General features: G+C 46.5%; 3 protein-coding genes across 4 annotated transcripts; 2 read left to right on the top strand and 1 right to left on the bottom strand.

Annotated features, from left to right (window-relative positions):
- Positions 1–36: 36 nt before the first annotated feature.
- On the top strand, positions 37–736 carry LOC131268750 (ragulator complex protein LAMTOR3 homolog). Its single transcript, XM_058271027.1, has 2 exons — positions 37–238; positions 312–736. The coding sequence occupies exons 1-2, from the start codon at positions 195–197 to the stop codon at positions 640–642; spliced, it is 375 nt and encodes a 124-aa protein (XP_058127010.1). The 5' UTR covers positions 37–194; the 3' UTR covers positions 643–736.
- On the bottom strand, positions 708–3,055 carry LOC131268749 (uncharacterized). The gene is made up of 3 exons (XM_058271026.1): positions 2,735–3,055; positions 1,299–2,645; positions 708–1,223 (listed from the first exon to the last, which is right to left on the bottom strand). Exons 1-3 carry the CDS (start codon positions 2,919–2,921, stop codon positions 796–798), a joined length of 1,962 nt encoding a protein of 653 aa, XP_058127009.1. The 5' UTR covers positions 2,922–3,055; the 3' UTR covers positions 708–795.
- Positions 3,056–3,605: 550 nt separating this feature from the next.
- LOC131268857 (vesicle-associated membrane protein 7) lies at positions 3,606–6,881 on the top strand. 2 transcript variants are annotated; one of them, XM_058271142.1, is made up of 6 exons: positions 3,606–3,915; positions 3,990–4,110; positions 4,310–4,441; positions 5,182–5,437; positions 5,512–5,811; positions 5,887–6,881. In XM_058271142.1, the coding sequence occupies exons 4-6, from the start codon at positions 5,234–5,236 to the stop codon at positions 6,085–6,087; spliced, it is 705 nt and encodes a 234-aa protein (XP_058127125.1). In that variant the 5' UTR covers positions 3,606–3,915; positions 3,990–4,110; positions 4,310–4,441; positions 5,182–5,233; the 3' UTR covers positions 6,088–6,881. The 2 variants fall into 2 exon arrangements, with proteins under 2 accessions (XP_058127125.1, XP_058127124.1); XM_058271141.1 differs by lacking the exon at positions 4,310–4,441 and having other exon boundaries at positions 3,606–4,110.
- The last annotated feature ends 5,561 nt before the right edge of the window (positions 6,882–12,442 follow it).

Below are 12,442 nucleotides of genomic sequence, written 5' to 3' on the forward strand. Positions count from 1 at the left end.
ACATTCTCGGTCTCTCCATTTATGTTTACTTTCGGCAACTGTCAACCATTCCATCATCAAAACATACAGTTTGCAGAGTTCGGTCAAGCCCAAGTGGTGGAATTCCTTATGCGCGCTCGTTATCATACAAATCTCATCTTACAGTCTAGTGTTTAGTCTACTTGAAACCGTACTCCTCTGAACTCGGCACCGCGATGACGGACGATGTAAAACGATTCTTCCACACGATCCTGAAGCGGTAAGTTCCGGCCCTAACGTCGGTAACATTGGTGGGTGATTGTGGTGCTTATCGAATTCTACGATATTTTCAGCGTGACGGGACTGAACTGCATCATCATCACGGATCGAGATGGTGTACCGCTGATGAAGGTCGGTGATGATAAATCAGTAGGCATGATCATGAAACCATCATTCCACACCACCTTCACCATGGCAACCGAGCAATCGAACAAACTAGGACTCGGGAGAAACCGGAACATCATCTCCATCTACACCGGCTACCAGGTTGTGCAGATGAATAAACTACCCTTGCTGGTAACGTTCATTGGCAACGAATGCTGCAACATCGGACATATTCTTGCACTCGACCAGCAGATAGAAGTGATCCTAGATGAGGTGAAAATAGCTGTAACCGAGGCGTAATACGGGATTTACTATTATTTTTCTGTTGTAAACTATAAAGTGATATGAGACTCAGTCGGTCCAGTTTCAATTAAAAAAGTTTTTATTTCATTTTTATCATTTTATGCAAATGTGGTTTAACGTTATAGATAAATCTATTCTCTCACTGCGAACCTAAACAAGCAGCTTAGCACGCTTCAGTTCCTCTTCCGCGATAATACGATCTAGAGCTTTTTCAATTTGTAGCGTCGAGCGGGCCAGCTCCGTGTTGTCACTGTAGGAGTCGTCAACGATTTCACGTACTTTCAGCAATAGATCGCGAAAATTTGCCATCTGCGTGTCCAGCTTCAGCCGGTCAATGCGGTACGATAGCTCGTTTTCGTCGGTCACCGGATTGGAGGTCTCGTCGCATTGCTTCATTACAGCGTTTGTCACCTTTTCATCGTTTCTCTTGGATTCCGATTCTCCTGCACCGGGCGCCGATCCTGAAGTTGATAAATCGATATGGAACCAGGTGCTGATGTCCCGTACCGAGAGTTCTGTTTTCTCCAGTCGGGACGAACCAACGAAGGATCTTTTCTCTTCAACTTCAGGGGAGTACTCTGGAAAAGGAAATTAATCGAAATAGTAATGTAAGGAGAAGCCATCTTCTGTTCCTAAGGTACTCGATTACATACTTGATTTGGTTGATTCGTTTGCACAGTCATTTGCAACTAACGTGAGTGCGGATCGACGATATGGCGTGCTAGAACATTGCGGTATAGCCTGTGCGGTATGTGTGCTTATTAGTTTTATCTGCTCCAAGCACTCAGCGAATTGTTGCGTGTAAGTCGTGAGATATGAATGCATTTTACTGACTGATTTCTTTTCTTCAGCAGTAAGCGTATTCCAGTACTCGGTCACTTGCTTTCGGTACTCGTTGTGATGTTCTTCTAGCGTGCCAGTAACGGATGCAAGTTTGATGAGTAAATGTTTCTGCTGAGTATTGTTAAAGCTGTTGTACTCCACGCTACTGAACAGACTCATATTGCGCTTCACTGTGGAGGTTGATGCGCGCGAAAGTGTAGCCAGCAAGGCCTCTTTGACCAATGTATCATGCGGCTCGGAAGCACCCTCCTGCATCAGCTCGACGGCTTTTGTATCGATTAGTTTTGCCTCCATATTTTCGTAGGTGGAAGGAGACGGAGCTTCCTCCTGGTAGCGGGTCGCCCAAACCCAGTGCCACAACTTGCTTAACCAGACACCACAGCGCGCCGGGTGATCCTGCTCGTTGCTGCTAATTTCGAACATTTTGTGCGACATATTGTGTTGCTTGTTAGCGAAGCCATGTGTGAAACAATCGATGCACAGGGAAACATTACGGCAACGCTGACATTTGAAGCGCAGCCCATTGATCATAGTACGGCAGGCATAGCATGGTAAACCATGTACAATATGCTCCGTATCCTGCATTCGCTTGTTCAACGACACGACGTTAGCGTAATAGGAAAAGAGCGACGACAGCTTCCAGAGGCACGAAAACTGGTACTCTGTCAGGCCAACCAGGCCCGGGTAGTTGAGAAAGCATTCGCTCGTAATCTGCTGCACCATCGCCGGCCGAAGATGGTCTGGTTCACCAAGGAACATAAGCATTTTCGACAGCACGGTCAACATTGCCTCGAAGCGATGTCGCGAAACACACAAGTTGTGATCGCTGATGAGTCGAAAGTGTTCCCATATCATTTGTGCATGATTCGCATGACTGCACAACAGTAAAAACGTTTGACGAAGCTCCAGCACCGATATCGGTGAAGAACGCTTCGGGTCAAAAACGGCCCAGAAGAAGCCTGCCAAGATGGCACTGGCGGCTTCGAGATTCAACGGCGTTGGGAGATCATCAAAGTACCCCATTCGTGAGGCCGCGAAATAAACGTCATGCAATACGGCGGTCAGTTGAGGAGGTTTGATAGAAGGTGCACTGTCGATGAGACTCAGCTGGTGTCGATTCAAAATTGAATGAACCATCTCAAATGGAATGTAGGACGCTGGGGGAAAACAGTTGATAGTTAAGATTAGAACAACTTTTACACCTGTTACGATTATGCTGTTTTTGGGACAAGACAAAATCTCTTACTGTAGAGGGCTTTCTGCAGTGCATACAATTTTCCAGCGCACCGGTAGGTACTGTATCGGGAAGAGGCATATTTCTCATTTATTGATAGCAGAATAAACATAAGATTCGGATTATCCTGTTCAGCTTTCCCGTTGTACCGGTTCTTATACACAAGATAGCCTCGTCCGTCGCTCATTTGATCGTACATGTTTGTATGTTTTCTTTTGTTTAACTTGGCGTGCACCACGAAAATGACTAACCACGAAAATATATGAAACTTTATGATACAAAACGTAGAAATTGGAAGCTTTACTACTTTCGTAGGCGTTAATTACAAACGGCTTGTTGCAACTGTCCGAACTGTCAAAACACAATCTTTTCAGGTGCCAGATCCAAACGTTTATTTGGTTTAAATCACAGGGCATGTTTGATCTAGACATGTTTACAGTGCTGCCATCTGAAGACAATCAGTAACTTTGTTTTATTTCGAATAGGCAGTTTGAAAAAGTTTTTCTGTAAAAAATCATAAAATAGGATCGAATCCCAAACGAGACCGGACCCTCCGTAATGTCTGGAAGACAAATTATTGTCGTGTAGAGCGTCAAACTCATTTGGCAGCACTTTGTGTGACGATCACATGACTGACAGCATTGTTCTTTCCGTTTTTTAAATAATGAAGTAAGAGCATATAATAAGTGTTATTTTTATTGAAGCATTTTTAATAAAAAGTGTATCCTATACCACACTGATACTCGTGAGTCACATTTTTCAACAAATCAAGTCGAAATCAAGAACGATGCACTGCATCTAGCAGTGTCAAAAGCTGTCAAATGGCTGTCACCTAGTTGACTTCAAAGAAAAATAATCATCATTCCAAAACAAGCAGAACAGTCGTAGCAATCGCTGCATCGTTCTGCGTCGTACGTCTTCATTATCTCATTCTACGTAGCCATTGCATTTGTTGAACATCGAAAAGCTACACGGCACAAACATAGCCACATACAACGAGGAATTCAGAAGGATGGTGCAATGCATTTTCGACTGGGACAGTGTGAAATGAAGGAAATTCCACTGTCAGCTACTTTGTAGTCCCTGAGGCGAGTTGGACGTGCATGGCTCAGCAGTAAAGTCTCGTTTGGTCTGAGAGTGTCCGAATATTTGACGATTGTGCAAAACAACATAATGGGACAATAAAAATAAGTGTACGTGAACGCGAACTATGAGGATCAAAGTGTCGTGCCGTGAATAAGATTTGTGTTTGTTCTTTGTTCAACAGACTGCGAGTGTACGACCATCACCACCGTCGTCAAATTAACTTTTCTGCTATCAAAAATACAACAAATAGCCGAGCAGCATTCGATACTTCTACTATACCACCAATCTTTGGTAGTACGCTGGTAATTATTCTCGTTCGCTCTATCTTTGTTCTGGCAAGTATATGAAAGTTGCGTGGAAACAGTTGCCTCTAGGGGATGGCGACGAAATTCAAACGATTCTTTTGCAAACAAGCAGTTGTAGAACAGCAAAGTACAACATATTGCAGCGTTATTCTAAAGGCGAAAAGTTAGTGATTTTTTTCCCCACATTCCTTTCCAGGAATACCATCAGTCACTTTCGACGAGACGCCCTGACCAGCATACGAAAGCCCCCGCACTAGGCTTCATCTTATCGCATCCGCATACTCATCACCGCTTTGGATTGCTACAGCAGCAGTCGCGGCCGAGAGAGGTTATTTCTCAAAACTAGATAAAACCCCGAGGAACATAGAGCGAACCAGGAAACCCTAAGGCAATCCCACGAAGCGTTCTCTTTGCACACGAACGAAGTAACATGAAACCGGTCTGCCCTAGGTTGCCGGTTGATGTTTGCATTTCTACGGCTTTGATTGTAAAGATACCGGCATAAGTAAGAGCGTCGGTGGTAACCGAACGGTGCGGGTTAATTTAATTATTAATCATCATCCACTAGGCGCCCGTATCGTTCACCGAGAACGTCTCCGATAAGAGGGTTTTATCTGGCAAGAAAACTAAACACCCGAGGTCGTACCCATGTGGTCTACACACCAGGCTCCAACCTTTGTCCACATGGGCTTGTTTTGCATTCGCTTCCTCTCGTGTGCTTTTGCATGAGTACAGCACGTAGGTGGTGTAAATTTCACTCGTGCACACACTTCTTGAAATGCTTCCAGTTATTTGTACATAACCTTTGTAAATCGTTGACTAGTATGGTGTGTATGAAAAGAGTTCATTGCTATTTGTATAAACATACATATCCCTCGAATCCGAGTAAGCAGCAATGGCATTTTTTTAAATTCTACTTGAAAAGGAAGGATCAAGTCCTACAACAAAATCGTTCAGTAGCCTTGCGAACTACAAATGCTTCATTTTTCTAGCTTATTTGTATCTCCTTGCAGTAGCGATTATTAACAACAATTTTCTTTCATCTTTATCCCAGGTAAAAGTAACAAGGTGAAAGTAACAAGGTTCAGTCTCCGCACCACAACGACTGATTAACAACAGAATGCCCATCTTATACACGGTGGTAACCCGCGGCCAGATTGTGCTGGCCCGGTACGCCGAGTGCGTCGGGAACTTCGCCGAGGTGACGGAGCTGATCGTACCGAAGATTCAGCTCGAGGATCATAAGCTCACGTACCTTCACGGTAACTACTTGATACACTACATCTGCGAAAACCGTGTTATCTATTTGTGCATCACGGACGACGTAAGTGCACCCTACCTTGGGAAGTTTTAAGCGTTAAGCTTCAAATGCCATTCCTCTTTCTTTTCTTTCGGCAGCGATTCGACCGAGCGAAGGCTTTTATGTTCCTGCAGGATGTGCAACAGCGCTTCATTGCCACTTACGGGTTGGCGGTGGCCACCGCCATCGCGTACGCGATGAACTCGGAGTTTTCGCGCGTCCTGTCGGCGCGTATGCGCAGCTACAACGAGGGCGGCCAGCAGCTGGACGCGATCAGTCGCGTGAACGGCGAAATCGATGAGCTGCGGGACATTATGGTCAAGAACATCGAGAACATAACCAACCGGGGCGAGCGGCTCGAGCTGCTGGTCAACCAGACGGAGACGCTGCGCAACAGTGTAATGCCTTAGCGAACGTGTGTGTGTACGCCCGCTACCACTGCATCTAATCTCTTTCGCCCTCTTCTTCCACAGTCTGTAACATTCCGACAAACATCCCGCAACCTAGCCCGCACGATGTTTTGGCGCAACGTTCGTATCTACTTCCTTGTGGCTGCCTTGGTTCTGTTCGCTATCTACGTGATTGTCAGCATGGCTTGCAAGGGACTGCTCTGGGAGGGCTGCATCCACTCGTCCGCGCCGCAACCAACAAAGCCGCCGAGCGGCGGCCTTTAAGCATGGTGCGATGAGCAAACACTGCGGAAACTGGAGCGAGCGCAGAAAGTGATAGTCGTTTTTTTCGAAGGCAACACGCAACGGAGAGCTATATGTTAGAGCTGCGGTGTGTTTAAAACGGCACTGGGTCAGGTAGATATAGGAACGAAACGCAAGAACAATAATTGCATACGAAACGAACGGAATGAATGCTACTTTGGCGTAGCAAGATTGTGATTTGCTATGGAGCTTTGCTGGGAGCCGCTTACTGTTCGCCAATCCTTTTGTTTCCGATCCACCTTTCCGAGCATCATCTATGCTTATGTTAACGTTCCCAATGTTTGCTAATGGTTTTGTAAATTCGAGCGATTAAGTTGAAACGCCTTCTGGCAACAGTTTTATGCGACGATTCGGTATCATTTTACACGTTTCGCGTGTTTTCGATGTTATTACAATAACGTTTTTCGTACATTTCACGCACTAGCCTTGCGTTATATATTTTTTATGTGATATTTTCGAACATCAACTTGTGTGCCGGTTTTTTTTTTATTATATATTAGCTGTTCATTTACGTTTGCACCGGGTTTAGTTACACGCAGCGAACATGATAATGGTTCTCTCATATTTTCTAACCCACCCCCTCCACCTTCCCTTCTTTCCCGAAAATCCGATGGTGCGGATAGCGTTCGTCTGTTCAGAACGAAACACTCTACTTGGAGTAGATATAAGACTCTTAATGAACTTTGAAAGATCGAGATATAGTATGTATACACCTACCAGGATTCAAAATATACCCGGCATTATATAATGAATTACAAAACGAAAGTGAAATTGAATCAGTTTTTCATCGCCAAATGTTTTTAGTTCAACTTAGTTTAAACTTATCATAGCCCGCGGATTATAGAACCCTTCTGCAGCTGTACAAGGTGAACATTTCTTCCCCACATATCGCTACCAGTGTAAAACTTGGGTAATCTCTCCGCTGATGGGGAGGAAACAAAAAAAAGCTTGAGATCTATTTACTTACAAGTAGGTGAATCTCAGCAAACTTATGTACAAAGGCAGGTATCAACCTTAACGAAGCAAAGCACTACTAGGTGTCGTTGGAGAAGTTGTACAAGGGCGCCACCATTCCCTGCCGTCGTCACCCTTCTTTCGAGGGGGAAACAATGCAAATAATTTCTTGATGATGCTTCGCTTAATCCGACTCTCTCGTGAGACGGGATAGTCAACCTCACGAACGTCTCCGCAATGCAAGTTTCAGAATTTTTAAATATTTGCACTGAAGATGCAGACCAGTTATGCAGGTGGAAAGGGTCACCAGAGGTGGGTGGATTCTCGTTTCTACAGACGTCTGGTTACGCAAAGCACGGTTATAAGTGCAGCGAGCGCAGCAAAGAAGAAGGCAATGTAAGACAGCTCAACCAAATGGAATGAAAGCAGGCTCTCGTGCCAACAGTGCCACTGATTGCGACCGTGTAGAAGACAAAGTGAAGATTGGTAGTCGGATGAACGAAGGCCCAGGCGAATCGCGGGACTATTTTGTATTTTACGTTCTTCCTCGGACAGTGCGTTCTGTCTGGCGGCATCGTCTCGCTTGTATTATCAAATAAGATACTTGTCTGCATGTCTACATCCTGCTCGTCGTCGGACATACGGATAAACGGTGCACTGAAATTGATACGGTACGCTTAGTTTGACCTTGTTAGGGGAGGGCCCATTTCATCCGTTCCATATGGAGCCATCGTCACCAAAGGGAAGAATTCATACAGAGAGACACCACAAGGTTGTGATTTTTTTTCTGAAGGGTGCAAACTGAATGCTACCACCGAAGCACATCCTCAACCCGAGGTTCTTGTGTTCTTTTTTCCTTCACAAGGGCACAAGGTTGAAGAGGGGAGGCATGTTTCGTCGCTGGTTGCATGAGGTGGCATTAACATGTTATTCCCCCTTTCGTGAACTCTGTTTGCCGACGGCTCAATGCTAGTTTTTCGGGCGTCTCTTTGTAGTAGCTCTCATGACTTATATTTACAGATTAAAATAGTACACGAAACAACAACTGAACAGTCCTGAATCGTGTAAATGATTGTTTGTGCGCATCAATTCCTTAGCTTCACCGGGTTCCTCCGCACTTCGCCAAACGGCTTGAACCGTGTGCACACTGCAGTGATTGCGGTTCTTTTCCCCTTTTGTTGACTACTTCCCTTGTCAACCCGCGTGCACCCGTATTGTCACCTCCAAGTTCGCTCGGTTGCACGCGTTCGTTCCATTATGTGTGAGTTGCTCTTCGGTTCGATGCAATTCATCTCCCCCCTCCCACCACCACGCACGTTGCACGGAAGACTGGTTTTTGTTTTTCCGGTTGAAAATGCTTCCTTTTCCACCCCTTTGTTTGAACTTCTCCCTCGCAAGGGATTCGCCATCGCAAAAAAGGGCCCCTTGCAGGCTCGCAGCCTGCTAGCAAATTGTGTGACATTTCCTTACAACTCTTCCCCTTGCTAATCGTCCCCCCTCGTCGGCTTGTGTTTTCCTTCCACACTCTTCGTTTCGACTCTTCGTTCGGGAGTTGAGATGAGGGAAATAAAGCGCAGTACTTCGGATTCGGGGCGAGAAGTGCGTTTCACAGCTACGAATGGTTTACAGGCGTATTAGCAATAGGCAACCGTGGCTACTTGTGAGTTTTGCCCTGCCAAGAGGCTGCCAACCCGAGCAGCATTAATCGTGAGATGAGATTGGCGTTTCGTTACTGTGGTTAACCGATTCTGAGGGATCTTTGTTAAATGAATGCGTCAGCAATGTGGGTCATGGAGGCTTTCTACCCGATTGATACCGATATTTTCAATATTATATTTGTACTGGGATCTTCCCTTTTCGTTTGTTCAATGTTCGGTTGTTCGCGTACTTTAACTGGTCATTCTACCTTTTCTATTTCTGCTTCAGTCAATGTTAAAAAAAAAACAAATCTTCTTGTTGATGTTGTTTAAGCACAATAGTTTGCGGAAGTTATTAGCAAAATCGTAAGGCAATAGCTACAAATTTGAGACTTTAATAAATCTGATAATCTGAACGTGAATGTGTTAACAAATTCAGCTAATCATTTCACAAATCTCGCTTTACGTTTCTAATTTGCGCTGACGGCGTGAAATTTAATCATGGTTGGAAAATGGAGTGGTGCTATTTTTGCCAAACAAGTTCTCCCCCCCCCTCGTTCCGTCTTTTTAAGCTTAAAATTTTCCCCGCGTGTCGCTACCGGCATCGGGGATGGAAAACGAGAACAAAACAAAACACAAAAGGTGCTCGTTCCCTGTTGAACACGTTCTGCGTCTTCGTTTAGACATATTTTCCATGTTATGACGCACTCGGCAGACACAGCCATATAGAGGAGGCCTCCCCCCTCCTGCTCTGGGGTTTCCTTTCCTCCTCCCGCCGACTTGCATCCCCTTGCGGCACTTATGCTCCAATGATACACTTCCTTAAGCCTCGGGATCGTCGGGAGCGCGATTTCGGAAGGATAACGGAGGGAAGGTGAACGTACTACGTGCTCGGGAGTCGCATAAACAAAGCGTAGATTTTTCCCGCCACTAGCTCCCAGCCTTCCCCTTCTTGCCTCTCAGCCGCATTACGCAGGCCACCGTATTTGTCTCCGTTTTCCCATCGAATCACGTCGCGTCGGAAAATGTGCTGGACAGGCCCATAAACATGTGGCTTCAATGTGGCTTGCATTCGGTGCAGACAATCGTGCTCATTTGATTACCCATTTGGTTTGGAGTGGATGAAGATGAAGTGGAGAGGAAAACGGCTCACATATGAGGTGTTTGAAGTTATGATCCATAAAGGCAGCGCCTTGCTTTGTCTGACGCCACGCTTGTGGTGCACAACTGTCATATCAGGATGAATACTAGAGAGGGTCACTATTTTTAGATCATCGGGTTCGATTCCGGCGGTGCCCGGTTCCGGAATGTCTGAACGAAACCGTTTGGCACCAAATGGATGAAGCCGCACTGGGTCGGTTGGGTACTACGCTGTAACTATTCAGCAGCAATGGAGCTGGTTAACGACCCGGTGTGCACTTGTCGTGTGTTCGACGATCCCTGGCTGAACCTGCTCGAGTTCAACCGGTGATCGAAAGGACATTCAATTGTGCGGTTCAAGGCACAATACAATCGATCTCCGGCGTAGCAATCTGGACGTCCATCGGAATTCCAGCTGCATCTGTTTTCAGCATCTGGCGCCGCAAGTGTCGTTCGGAATCCCGTCATCGCCGGACGCGTTTCAGATTGCTCTGTTTGCTTTCTCTCGCACGGTGCCACAACTTCGGCACGAGCACAAATAGCGTTTGGGAAAGAAAGGCGACAGGGATGGAGTGATGTTTCGGCTTCTGCGCAACTCGCGCAATTCGCTGGACGTTGAACGGAGGGAAAAGTAAGCTCGTGCCCAAGGGTTAAAGGTCGTCGAATGGTTCGTACGGTGCAACAGCTGTGCAATGAATTCTTCGGACAAGTATATTTGGTTCATTTGTTCTTTGGTTTTCGTGAACGTACACGTATATTTTCAAATATCCTAATGTTGGACCTAAATTATGGATATGTGTTTGACAATTTTTCAACGTTCAAAGTTTAGAGGACCTAGAAGAGAAAACACTTTAGTGATGGACAAAAGTTGACCCTTGTTGGGCCCGTTGATAGGTTTTTTTTCTGTTTTCATAAAATTGCATGTTCTGTGCTTCAAGGATACGTAGTTTCCAGGAGTGTACGAACAATTCGCTGAGCGAGTGTACGCCAGGCCATGCACTTCTCCTGGGGTGTGGTGATGCGTAGATATTTACCGTCCCTTGGGCGAGGGACACAGTGCACCGCTCGCTGTATCCTAATCAGCGCGTTCGACGACATGAGGGAGAGTTTATGCTGGAGTGCTGCATTACGTGCGCTGAACGAAGCAAGTTGAATGGAAAACATATGCCGGATATATGGGCAGAGAGTTCGCGTACGAAAGGAGCGGTGTGTGCTGCATGGCATCGGTTTGTTTTTCCTTTCTTTTCCCGGGAGTGAGAAGGGAAAAGCGCGTAGTAATGAAATTCCCAGAGAATCCTCTCCGGACGGTGGCCCGATGGTTTTCCGTAACGTTCCGGCACGGGCGTCTCGGCTGGGCGCGCGAGAACGAAACAAGCTGATGTTGTCCCTGATAAACAAAACGCTCTATCTTGGAGAACCGCTGAAATTCTGACGTTCTCGTAAATCCCAGCATCCAACACTGTGCGTATGTGTGGTTGTGTGTGTGTGTGTGAAGTGTCACTGCGCGGCGGCTCTTTCTCGCGCAAACGCTCCACGCGCCGCGTCGCATCCCTTCACCCCCTCCTGGCCACACTTCCGCCACGAGCAATTCCCGTTCCGGTGGAGGGTCGCGTCCATCCCTGGTGCGGCTCAGTATCGCTAGCACCATTCCGCCCGATTGACATACACACGGACGGGCGCGCGCGTATCGCAGACCACCAGAGCGCGTTAGTCGTAGCCCGTGAGCACCCGCGGAAATTCGGGGCCGCACACGAGACCCGAACTACCGAACGACGTCCTTGTTCCGGCGAAATTTCCGTGTGTTCCGGGAAGGAAAAAAAAAAACCCCGTGGCTCGGCTGGTTAGTGTTCGCACCGATTTTGTTTGTGATTACCTGTGAGCGGGGTTTACATTTTAAATTCTGGTTTCCGGGAGTACACCATCCATCGAAACGGAAGGACAACAATCAAACGCCACCAACCAGCAGCATTCGAGCATTCCAATCAAACGTCAGCGACCAGCTCCAAACGTCCGCCGACCGGGGGTTGAAAAAACAGCGAAAAGTATCTCGCGGATGGAAAAGAAAAACAATCCTACCCACACATCTGCCGCGTAGTGCGAATTTAGTTTATTTGTCCAGTTTGGCAAGTGTAGTGTTACCACAACGAGTGTACCAGACGGAAGGACATAGCTTTGCTTGGTGAAGCGTGTGCAGTACTGTATTTGTTTGGCCCTCAAACTTTTTGCTTTTTGGGTGAAACTCTACACAATCCATAAATGTGTCCAAGAATTGGCACAAGAAAAGCGTTGCGACCCCGATTCACACCCGACTAGGTTGCACTAGGTCTCCCCTAGCAACTGGCAGATGGCGTAGGAAATAAGGGCGTATCGGGGGAAGCCAAGCTGAAAAAGAATCGAGAGCAGGGAGGGAAAAAAAAGAACAAGAACAGCATCATTTCCCGTCGAGTGAAAGTGCAAGTGAACCGAGAGCAAAAGTGAGTCCGAGAGCCGATATCAAGCGGCTCGTCGGAAAGCATGGGAAATTATGTGTGTGTCCTACAAACACGGAACAGCGGAAAGGAGGGTTGGAATCACATCCCTTCTGG

Source organism: Anopheles coustani, chromosome X (assembly GCF_943734705.1).
Source record: "Anopheles coustani chromosome X, idAnoCousDA_361_x.2, whole genome shotgun sequence".
Lineage (NCBI taxonomy): Eukaryota > Metazoa > Arthropoda > Insecta > Diptera > Culicidae > Anopheles > Anopheles coustani.